The sequence below is a fragment of the Doryrhamphus excisus genome, chromosome 1 (assembly GCF_030265055.1).
Source record: "Doryrhamphus excisus isolate RoL2022-K1 chromosome 1, RoL_Dexc_1.0, whole genome shotgun sequence".
Taxonomy (NCBI): domain Eukaryota; kingdom Metazoa; phylum Chordata; class Actinopteri; order Syngnathiformes; family Syngnathidae; genus Doryrhamphus; species Doryrhamphus excisus.
In genome coordinates, this window is record NC_080466.1 from 22,232,938 (window position 1) to 22,245,199 (window position 12,262).

The 12,262-nt window shown below is 41.7% G+C and overlaps 1 protein-coding gene across 1 annotated transcript in view; it reads right to left on the minus strand.

Annotated features, from left to right (window-relative positions):
* The window catches only part of LOC131125259 (zinc finger protein Aiolos-like), an 18,600-nt gene continuing 6,338 nt past the window's right edge, over nt 1–12,262 (minus strand). The window contains exons 6-10 of the mRNA XM_058066622.1: nt 11,168–11,554; nt 6,534–6,701; nt 6,125–6,241; nt 4,545–4,655; nt 1–1,737 (exon numbers count right to left, since the gene is read on the minus strand). Coding sequence (XP_057922605.1) covers nt 1,136–1,737; nt 4,545–4,655; nt 6,125–6,241; nt 6,534–6,701; nt 11,168–11,554 — 1,385 coding nt within the window. The 3' untranslated portion in view covers nt 1–1,135. The remainder of the gene's footprint in view (nt 1,738–4,544; nt 4,656–6,124; nt 6,242–6,533; nt 6,702–11,167; nt 11,555–12,262) is intronic.

The following is a 12,262-nucleotide window of genomic DNA, read 5'->3' on the forward strand; positions in this document are numbered from 1 at the left end:
TGTAGAAAAGTGATTTTTAGTTTCACATACAAACACAGCAGAACTACATTTGCATTTTATTCTCAAGCAGGGGAAAATGCTTATTCTTCACCCTTTGTTACCTGATAACGCTAAAACCAATGCAGGGTAGGTCTAGATGTGGTGATACTGGAAAACTACATCTCAATGTGAACAAATAATTCCTGAGCATTAGTGTGATATGTTGTAAGTATGACGGCGTATTAGGGCCACATTGGAAAAAAATATTTAAAATCTGAGATTTCAACAATAAAATCCAAAATTTACGAGGATAAAGTTGTTAATTAATGAGAAAAAAGTGGTAATATCATGAGAATAATGTTGTATATTAACAAGAAAAAGTCGTAAACTTACAAAAAAACGTGTTAATGTTACAGGACTAAAGTCGTACATTAACGATTAAAAAAAGTCATCAATTTTAGAGAAAAAAGTTGTAATATTATAAGAATAAAGCTGTAAATTAACAAGAAAAAAATCGTACATCAATGAGAATAAAGTCATAAATGTACAAGAAAAAAGTCCTAATATTACGAGAATATGTTGTAATATTATAAGAATAAAGTCCTAAATTTACGAGAAAAAAAGTTGGAATATTACGAGAATTAAGTCATAAATTAATGAGAAAAAAGTCGTACATCAACGAGAATAGTTGTACATGTACAAGAAAAAAGTCATAATATTACGAGAATAATGTTGTAAATTAACAAGGAAAAAAGTCAGCAATTTACAATAAAAATTGGTAATGTTACGGGACTAAGTTGTAAATTAATGATTTTTGACTTTTAATGAAAAGTCAAGAAAAAAGTTGAACATTTCCGAAGATAGCTCAACAATAGTTAAGTTGCTGTAGGGATAATGATGAAGCGAGCAATACTACATGTCCACATTTTTCAATAGAAACGACCCCTATGGCTTTCACATTTTAAGAGCTGCAACAATTAATCGATGAATCCATTATCCAATTAATCAATAGCTATTTTGGTATTGAATAATAAGCAATAAGAACGAAGAAGAGCAGGACTGACATAGCCGGGTTGTCGACATCAAAGGGTACAGTACATGGGGTACCCCATGGGATCTCTTATTTTGGTCACGTGACTGTAAGAGAGTGTGTGTGCTACTTCATGTCCAGCCGGTGCTCCCCACGGACTATGTGTGAGGAGAACTCATAACGGTCCCGACTGCGGTGGCCGCACACGTTGCACTCAAGCGGGTCTCGGAAGCCGTGGCAACCCATGTGGATGGTGAACATGACGTAGTCAAGAAAGATCACCTTGCAGTGGCTGCAAGGGTACACCGCCCCGGGCAGGGCTCCGGCCTTTCTGTCGGACCACAATTCCCGCAAAGCTTCCAGGCAGGAGAAGGAAACGGGCTGGGAGGGTGAGATCCCGTTCTGATGGTTGAGCCCACCCAGCAGGTGCACTGAGCCGTACATGAGGGGTTGGGAGATCTGGGAGCCATCGGGGTGGAAGGCATCCATGCCAAGAGGCGCTTGGGGCGCGTGAGGGGGGCCCGGCAGTTGCACGGTCATCCTGTGGCCGTTGGCGAGGCTCATTGGACTGACGTCATCGCGGCTCAACAGGGTGGCGTACGGCCGTTGGGGATGACCCGCGTGCATTAACGGCTGCTGGCGTTGGGCTTCAGATGCTGCTGAGCTAAACGGAAGGTCATCCGCGTGTTCCTTGTTAAAGCTCAAGTCCAGACAGACGCCATTATCACCTAGACCAGCGCCACAGAAGCAAAGCTCCAAATTCAGAAACACGCAATCCACGGAGCACTTCTTAAAAATAGAGACAGTCCGCTGGCGAGAACCCCGCAGAGAGCACGCCAGGTTCCCAAGGTCAAAAGATTTCAAACGCTGCAGAATCCCACGGAAGCGGTGGCGCTTGAAGGCAAAGAGCAGCGAGCAGAGAGGAAGCGCATGACATGAAAGTCCTTCTTTTGCAGCTGCAGCACAGACCAGAGTAGCACCTGCTCATGTTTCTCTCCTGCTTGCCTGCCGTTACTTGGCTTTTATCATTTGTCAGCCCGGTAAGGACGTAGGAAGCGTTTTGCCGATACATCCTCATTTTTCAGGCCTGATTGTGAGACTGCAACAAGAAAGAACGCGAAACCGCAACTCAAATGTATGTACCGTATTTTCTCCAAGTCACACTGTTTTTTCATAGTTTGGCTTGTCGGTGCGTCTTATATGTCAAAATAAATGTGCAGTCTTGTTAATCAGTTCCGGACCCTACCATGACGTTCCAGGAAGTAGGATTCCTTATTTAGAAATGGATTCTATTCACAGTTCGAGCAAAGAAAACATGCTTAGGACCTTGAAATAAGCTCTTCTACATTATAGGAGCCCTCTAAATTGAAATAACACCCCTATAGTCACCTTTACGCTCCTATTACCCAACACGAGGGTCATATAATAAGAGGAAATAAGACACAAATAAGACATAAAACTCACACGTTAGCAATCTTCCTTTTTTACTTCTACTTTCTGCAGTGGCTATTGTCTCTACAATGTAGCATTACTGACACCCAGTGACCAGTGTAGAATACTGCACATCACATCTTTGAAAGCGCCTTCTGGATGCCTTGAATTTCTATTCTATTCTTTAGCTCATTTCGACTTATGCTTCATTGTCAGCAACAATATGAACGATTTGCTGAAATATTCATGTTGTTAGATTAACACTGAATGACTCAAACCGTCGAGAGCCATGATAGGGCGCTGTTGGCTTCAATTCAGTGAATTCATCGATGTGGAATGAGATCGGGATCTCGGTGAACTTGCTTACGGGTTGCTTACCGGCTGTCTTGTTATGCCACTTTATCTTATCCTGTTGTTCTGTGTGCTATGTGTGTGTGTGTGTGTGTGTAGGTGAAGAAATGAATTTTGGGAAATACATTTCTAAGTAAATGCCACTTATATTTTTGATGCCACTTACACTCCTGGAAATATGGTGTACATGGAGTGCGTGAAATGGACATGATTTGTCCATGCATTAAAACCTACATATGAAGGGGCTTCCTTCCTTCCTTGCATCCATGCATTCATCCACAGATGCTTTGCGGTACCCACCCATGACACCGCTGATGCCGAGACCGCTCTGTGAAGACACGGAGGCCAGCGACAGACTGACAAACAGAAGAAGAAGCTCAGACAGAAAAATTCCAAACTACGCTTCACGGACAAAACGTACGTCGTGAAATTGATGACAACATGTCTTGGTAAGATGAATGATTGAAATCCAGTTCCATCCTGTCATCGTTTGACAAAGACATGTCGCTCAGTACTTTTGTCCATATAGAGTAGCAAAGGGCACATATACACACACAATACACACACAATATTGCATACATTTCAGAGAGAGTGGCGTAGTGAGCAGAAGAGAGTTGAAAGGAAATATTCCGAACTTCATTAAAGGGGTCCCATCATGCTCCATTTAAAAATCATATTGGATTTGCTTCTTCTCATAAAATACAAGATCAAATAATAGGGCATAATAGGAATGCTTGATATTGGCTTTTTCGCTGAAAACTCTCATTGCAGTTTGTAGCTTCTTTTTTTATTGGGCCACGGCCAGGGGCGTCACTAGGTTCTGAGGACGGGGGTGCGCCCTGGACATGCACAGGATATGAATGAATGTAGAAGACATTAGGAAATCCAAACAAAAACCGAGAACCAGGACATATCATATATCATATATCATATTATATAATAATCATTATAATATTATTAATTAGCCTATTATTGTTACTATCATCATTATTTTTCTTCTGATTATCATTCTGATTATAAACTAAGAACAGGTAATGTGAATATTTATTTTAACTCCTATTCTTGCCCCATTATAAAAAAATTGTCAGATTTTTTTTTTTACAAAAAAATCTCTATAAAAATATCAAATCATTTAGGGGGGGCTGAAGCCAATCACAGGGCACATATAGACAAACAACCATTCACACTCACATTCATACCTATGGACAATTTGGAGTGGCCAATTAACCTAGCATGTTTTTGGAATGTGGGAGGAAACCAGAGTACCCGGAGAAAACCCACGCATGCACGGGGAGAACATGCAAACTCCACACAGAGATAGAATTATAACATACTTTTCAAAAATATGACATAATATATATGAAAAAACCCAGACCAGTGCATCTTTTGAGCGCTAGTGGAAAGGTGTGGACACCTTTAGTGGACACCTCTGTTCTGCACCGTGACACCAATCCAATGTGTGAGGCAAACTGAGGAGACAAAGGCAGGGTCCTGGAGCTGAATCTAATCTATCAACAGTCACTTTTATTGAAAATGTTGATCTGAAATTGAAGGAGAACGTCAACGTCAAGCCAGCAAATGTTCTTTTTTGGAGCGTGTGGGGGTCTACTTTAACTAAGTCTGTAAAGTTGGAAATGTAAGATGGGGCCCCTTTAAGTGTCAATATGATATCACTAAACAAACGAAAGAGTTTTTAAAAGTAATGAAAGGGTTCAAATGGGACAGCTTTGAAGTGTCAAGGAAGGGCACTCACCAGTGAACTTCTGAGGCATTGAACTCTTGCGTCTGGCAACGTTGCTGGCAAGCCTGTCAAGCAGCAAAGCCCGCTTGCTGCCCATCTGAGTCTGTGATGGTTGGCTGTCGTCTGTTTGACAGAAAGACGATCCAGTCAGAAGATAGAGAAGGTAACATAGTATATCAAGCCACCGTACATCGTCCACGTGGAACCCTACCTTCGATGTCCAATTGTGAGAATCTCACCTCAGGTGCTGGATGTCACACCAAGAGGAAGAAGATATTGATATAAGATAAAAAGTTCCTTTGACCTCACTTCCTGGTGCATGTGTGCTCTACCGTGCAGGATGAGGATGTACTTCCTCACCACCAACACACTATCAGGCACAAACGTACGACATTCAGTGACCACATAAGCACAGCACGGTGTGTGTGTGGTGTACTCTGCTCCTATTAGAACGCTTTTTGCTGCTTGAAACGTGTCCTACATGACTGGCAAGGGAAGTGGTCTGTAAACATCACAGCCTAAATAACCTACAGTGCTGTGACAAAGGGATTGATTTCTTTGCATGGTTGTCACACTTAAATGTTTCAGAACATCAAACTCATGTAAATATTAGTCCATGACAACACAATAGAGCGGCAACAACTGCCATCAAGCGTCTCTTCCAGCTGTGGAGGAATGTTGCTCCATCGTCATTCAGCCACACTTGAGGCTTTTCCAGCATGAAGCCTTTTCAAGGTCAGGCCACAGCATCTCCATATCTCAGCATCTCAGCCATTCAGAGGTGGACCTGCTGGGTCTTTTGGATCATCGTCCTGCTGCAGAACCCAAGTTGGTTTCAGCTTGAGGTCACCATCCTTCAGGATGGTTTTGGACAGCAGAATCCATGGTTCCAAGTCTTCCAGGTCCCGAAGCAGCAAAACAGCCCCAGACCATCACACTACCACCATATTTGACTGTCGCTATCATATTCTGTATCATATTTCTGTAATGCGGTGTTGCTCTTACACCAGATGTAATGGGACACACAAATCCCCAAAAGTTGAACTTTTGTCTTGTCTGACCACAGAGTATTTTCCCAATGGTCTTGAGGATCATCAAGATGTTTTCTGGTGAAATTGAGACTAGCCTTTTTGTTCAGCAGCATTTTGGTCATTTTGTCTTTCTTATGGTGGAGTCATGAACACTGACCTTAACCGAGGCAAAGGAGGCCTGCGTTTCTTTGAATGTGTTGTGGCGTCTTTTGTGACCTCTTGGATGAGTAGTCGCTGCTCCCTTTGGGTCATGATTGTTGGCCGGCCACACCTGGCAACATTCACCACTGTTCCATGCTTTTGCCATTGGTGGATAATGGCTCTCACTGTGGTGTGCAGGAGTCCCAAAGCTTTATAAACAACTTTGTAACCTTTTCCAGACTGATAGAGCTCAATTCATCTCAGTAATGTTTTTTTACGGGGGGGGGGGTCAATCACTTTTTCACATAGTTTTGTTTTTGTGTTCCCTTTAAATTTGTTCAATGATGTGAATCATTTAAGTGTGACAAAGATGCAAAAAAAAAAAAAAAGAAGCTGAATGCACAATGAAGAGTTTCTCACCATTGTCAGGAGCAGCGTTGCCGTGAGCGTACACGTGGCATCGCTCCCTGTGCTCCTCCAGGGAGCTACGCTGCTTGTAACTGCGACTGCACAGGTTGCACTTGAAGGGCTTCTCGACTGCGGGCAAGAGTTTCCCGTTAACAACGGAGAGGTAGAGCATGTGTGTACTATTTTTATTCAGCAGAAGCTCTGGGACAATGTCTCTGAAGAGCTTATGCGCCTGCCTCAAAGGCACGAGGCGGAAAGTGAAAGTGAATGAGAGAAAGGTCGTGTGTGATGTGTGCAATCATGCATGCTTACTTGCTAACTGGAAAAGACGCACAGATAGCAGAAATCACGTGTGCGGGTTTGAGACAAGACAGGTGCGTGCGGTATCACTGCAGGTGTGTGTGTGTGTGTGTGTGTGTACCAGAGTGCGTGCGCAGGTGGCCGCTCAAGGCGTCACGACGGCGGCAAGCGTAGCTACACATGGGACATTTGAAAGGCTTCTCCCCGGAGTGCAGTTTGATGTGGCGAAGAAGGTTCCCCTTCTGGGTGAAGGAAGCTCCACACTGAGTGCAGTGGAATGGTCTCTCACCTGGCAGCGACAAAAACATTCAAAGTACGCGCTTAGGCAACAATATTCAATACATGAAATTCATGAAATGTCATTTTTTATGATAAAAGAACGACATTGATGATTTCTTCACGTTTTACATTTCATTATGTCTCATCGCAGTGCACCAAAGAAAAGGAAAGCCACCGCCACGGAAGTCAAAAACTCAGAGAGAGGCGACATGCCCACCAATATTGGCCGCTCTTTTGGTCCCAACTGCTCAGCTGATGCGACCATCATTAAGGATAATGAATGCTAATGATTGCTAATGACTGCTACAGGGGTTATGGATTCCATGCGCTGAGGAAAGGTTCCGAGGAAAGCTGGGACAATATTTCAGGGAAGGTAGAAAGACAAGGAAGGAATTTTTAGAACTGTATTTTCTATGTCCTCATGTGTGTCCATTGTGTGTGAGCTCGGAGTTCAATCGGGTATCGTTTAGGTTTAAGTTCCATTTACACTACAACTCCACTTCATCACAGTCAAGGAATGGAACTCGTGACCTGAGGATCACCAGTGATTCCATCTAACTTTATTCCAGTACTTTAGTAATTATTGTCAGTGGCTCTGTTTAATACATGTATTTTTTCAAATTGATTTATTATTTACACCCTATTACCATTTTATTACTCCGATTACATTTTTGCTTTTCATTTTTATCCTTATTTAAAAAAAACATTTTCATTTCTTCATTCTCCTTAATACTGCACAGGCTATATGGTGTATTTTTTTTTATACATAATACTGATCATTATTCATTTTTAAATGTATTTATTTGTGGTTCATTATGAAAAATTTATTACGATTTTATTATTCCTGTTCCATTTTTACTTTTATTTTTATTATTTTTGAAACTTTTAATTTATACATATCCATACATGTAGTCATTTAGACATTTTGTTATTGTTGGTCTATACATTTAACTTATACATTTTTTTTATTAATTTTTAAACTGATTTTATATTTATTAACAACAATTAATTACTATTTTATTACTCCTATTAAATATGTATTTGTATCCTCTTTTCACCCTTCTTTGGCCTTAACAGTGCACAAGCTATATAGTGTAATTTTTTTAATGTACTACTTGCATACTGTTGTAAATCTTTTTCACAACAGTCCTGTCTTTTCTTGACCCGTGAGGCAAACAAAATGCAAGCGCTAAGATGTTAGCCTAATTTGTAAAAGATATGGTGGGAACCAACAATCAAAATAGACACGGAGAAAGGGTAGGGTGAAATAAGATTAGCATCTTTCTACTCCTTTTCATGTTCATTCATTCATTCATTCATTTTCTACCACTTTTCCTCACGAAGGTCGCGGGTCCTTTTCATGTTGAAATCGTGTAAAAAGATCAGCATCTTTCAAAAATGAAACTTCATCAGCCAAATGTCAGCCTTTGCCTGTTCCGAGTGACTTGCAAAAACCAGTATCGGTCACCATCTTGGAAAAGGGAACAAAGCGCCGTCCACATTGTCACAAACCCCAAAAGCCTTTTCTTAGTCGAGTGAGTCGGACGTATGTTGTGTGTATCTTCTAGGTATGAGTCTGCTTTTGGGTCAGCAAAGCTTTGATAAAGTACGTACTCTATCTCTCCTTGCAGTTGTTCACAGGGCTGCAATCAACCTGTGGCAGTGGGTCGTGGGTGAGGATTTTTGGATGGGCTGGATGGTATCATAATCTAATAGTCACACTCAATTAAAAAATGCACAGACTAATTGGCAAACAAACAAGATTGTTGCGTGTATGAAAACCAAGACAGTGTGCAAAAAGTGAGAATAATTGAGCGACAAAAAAACGAATCGCACAGAAACTGGGCCGTAAAAAACAAGGTTTTTGCTCAATAACCAAGAAAGTGAAAAAAATCCATGAAATGGATTTGTGTACAAATACTGAGGCAAAAACATTCAACAAAAAATGGGCCATATTAACAACACCAGTCCAGGGCGTACCCCACCTCTCGCCCAAAGACAGCTGGGATAGGCCCCAGCATACCCATGACCCTAGTGAGGATAAGCGGCATAGAAAATGGATGGATGTACACTACCGTTCAAAAGTTTGGGGTCACCCAGACAATTTTGTGTTTTCCATGAAAAGTCACACTTTTATTTACCACATGAGTTTTAAAATGAATAGAAAATATAGTCAAGACATTGATAAGGTTAGAAATAATGATTTGTATTTGAAATAATAATTTTTTCCTTCAAACTTTGCTTTCGTCAAAGAATCCTCCATTTGCAGCAATGACAGCATTGCAGACCTTTGGCATTCTAGCTGTTAATTTGTTGAGGTAATCTGGAGAAATTTCACCCCACACTTCTAGAAGCACCTCCCACAAGTTGGATTGGCTGGATGGGCACTTCTTGCGTACCATACGGTCAAGCTGCTCCCACAACAGCTCAATGGGGTTTAGATCTGGTGACTGCGCTGGCCACTCCATTACAGATAGAATACCAGCTGCCTGCTTCTTCTCTAAATAGTTCTTGCACAATTTGGAGGTGTGCTTTGGGTCATTGTCCTGTTGTAGGATGAAATTGGCTCCAATCAAGCGCTGTCCACAGGGTATGGCATGGCGTTGCAAAATGGAGTGATAGCCTTCCTTATTCAAAATCCCTTTTACCTTGAACAAATCTCCCACCTTACCAGCACCAAAGCAACCCCAGACCGTCACGTTACCCCCACCTTGCTTGACAGATGGTGTCAGGCACTCTTCCAGCATCTTTTCAGTTGTTCTGCGTCTCACAAATGTTCTTCTGTGTGATCCAAACACCTCAAACTTTGATTCGTCCGTCCATAACACTTTTTTCCAATCTTCCTCTGTCCAATGTCTGTGTTCTTTTGCCCATATTAATCTTTTTCTTTTATTGGCCAGTCTCAGATATGGTTTTTTCTTTGCCACTCTGCCCTGAAGGCCAGCATCCCGGAGTCGCCTCTTCACTGTAGATGTTGACACTGGCGTTTTGCGGGTACTATTTAATGAAGCTGCCAGTTGAGGACCTGTGAGGCGTCTATTTCTCAAACTAGAGACTCTAATGTACTTATCTTCTTGCTTAGATGTGCAGCGGGGCCTCCCACTTCTCTTTCTACTCTGGTTAGAGCCTGTTTGTGCTGTTCTCTGAAGGGAGTAGTACACACCGTTGTAGGAAATCTTCAGTTTCTTGGCAATTTCTTGCATGGAATAGCCTTCATTTCTAAGAACAAGAATAGACTGTCGAGTTTCACATGAAAGTTCTCTTTTTCTGGTCATTTTGAGCGTTTAATCGACCCCACAAACGTGATGCTCCAGATACTCAACCTGCTCAAAGGAAGGTCAGTTTCATAGAGTCTCTAACCAGCTAAACTGTTTTCAGCTGTGCCAACATGATTGCACAAGGGTTTTCTAATCATCCATTAGCCTTTTGACGCAATGAGCAAACACATTGTACCATTAGAACACTGGAGTGATAGTTGCTGGAAATAGGCCTCTATACACCTATGTAGATATTACACTAAAAACCAGACATTTGCAGCTAGAATAGTCATTTACCACATTAACAATGTATAGAGTGTATTTCTGATTAGTTTAAAGTTATCTTCGTTGAAAAAAACAGTGCTTTTCTTAAAAAAATAAGGAAATTTCTAAGTGACCCCAAACTTTTGAACGGTAGTGTATATTGAACAAAAAACAATGATATGACAATTGAGGCGTTTAAAAAACAAGGATTTTGCACAGAAACTAACACGGTGAACAAAAAATCCTAATGTTTTTGCACTAAAACCGAGACTGTGTGAAAACACTGAGGCAAAATTTGAAAAATTATTCAACAAAAAATGAAATATCCAAAAAATGGGCCATATAAAAACGAAACAATCAACAACTGACGCTTTTAAAAAAGTTTTTTTGCACGAAAAACAAAAACGTAGGAAAAATGTGTTAAAAAGGTTTTTGTAAAAAAAAAACCAAGACAGTTCACAAAAGCTGAGGCACATTTTGGGGGACAAATCGTCAACAAAAGCCAAATAATACAAAAACTGGGGCATACATAAAGCAAGACAGTACAAGGATTGAGGTCAAATCTGGTGAACACGTGAGACAAAAACCAAATCATATGACAGAAGCAAAAACTGAGAAAAAACTGTTCAACAAAAACGGATAAGAAAACGGGGGTGTTCTACTATAATGTGTTTATTTGCAAGGGCCGACAGGTAGCACCAAATGTATTTGTGGTGGTCCAAATGTATTTGTGGCGGTCCAAATGTATTTGTGGCGGTCCAAATGTATTTGTGACGCCAAGTGTGCATCATGTAGTCGGGAGTGTAACCATGCGCTCTTCTTCTACTGCTGTAGCTCAACGTGCGTGTTGCCATGAAGTTCTATGATACCAACCATTGACCAAAGGAACGCCAAGACATCAAGTGCAATGCTTGCAATGGTTCGCGTTCACATTTGAGGCTTTTCCTGTGCTCACCTGTGTGGCTGCGCTTGTGCACCAGCAGCACGTTGATGCTGACGCACGACAGGCCGCAGATGTCACAGCTGAGCTTCCCCGACGACTGCAAATGGGGACTCATCGTTCCAGTCGTGCAAGGCCTGTCTGGCGGCGCCCCCACAGAGGCGTCCTGCATCGCTGCGCTGTTGTAGCGAGAATAGTCAACCAGCGACAGGTCCTCCGGTTCGTTCATGTAATCCTTCTCTTCATCATTCTCGTCATCATCCTCTGTCCTGTCTCCGTCGTATCCTTCCTCCATTCCTTCCTCGATGGCCCCGTCTTGCACCTCAAAAATCGCTCCTTCTTTCTCAGCCCGGGGATACATCTCATTGCTTTCAGTCTCTTCAGACTCCACCTTTATCGTACCTGAAGGAAAAAAACACAAGTGAGACATAATGAATATTTCAAAGGGTTCAAATCCTCCCTTCTGGGAATATGCGATAGAAATGACATAAGTTGGCCTATGATTATGCTTCAGCAGTGGTGTCCAAAGTCCTAGGAGAATGGCCTGGGCATTTGCAGGCCATGACTGTTTTTTTTTAATCGTCGTTCGTTTAAGAAATACGAATAAACAAGTAAATGAAAAAAGACATTATTTTATGAGAATGAACTTGAAATAGAATAAAGTCACAATATTACAAGAAAAATATGTTGTCGGAATATTAGGAGTAAAAAAACATTCATCCATCCATTCATTTTCTACCGCTTATCCTCACCAGGGTCGCGGGGGTGCTGGAGCCTATCCCAGCTGTCTTCAGGCGAGAGGCGGGGTACACCCTGGATTGGTGGCCAGCCAATCACAGGGCACATATAGACAAACAACCATTCACACTCACATTCATACCTATGGACAATTTGGAGTGGCCAATTAACCTAGCATGTTTTTGGAATGTGGGAGGAAACCGGAGTACCCGGAGAAAAGCCACGCATGCACGGGGAGAACATGCAAACTCCACACAGATTTGAACTCAAGTCTCCTAGCTGTGTGGCCTGCGTGCTAACCACTTGTGCATGAGAAATACAATATACAAGATTACTGTATTTTCCACACTATAAGGCGCCTTAATGAGGAAC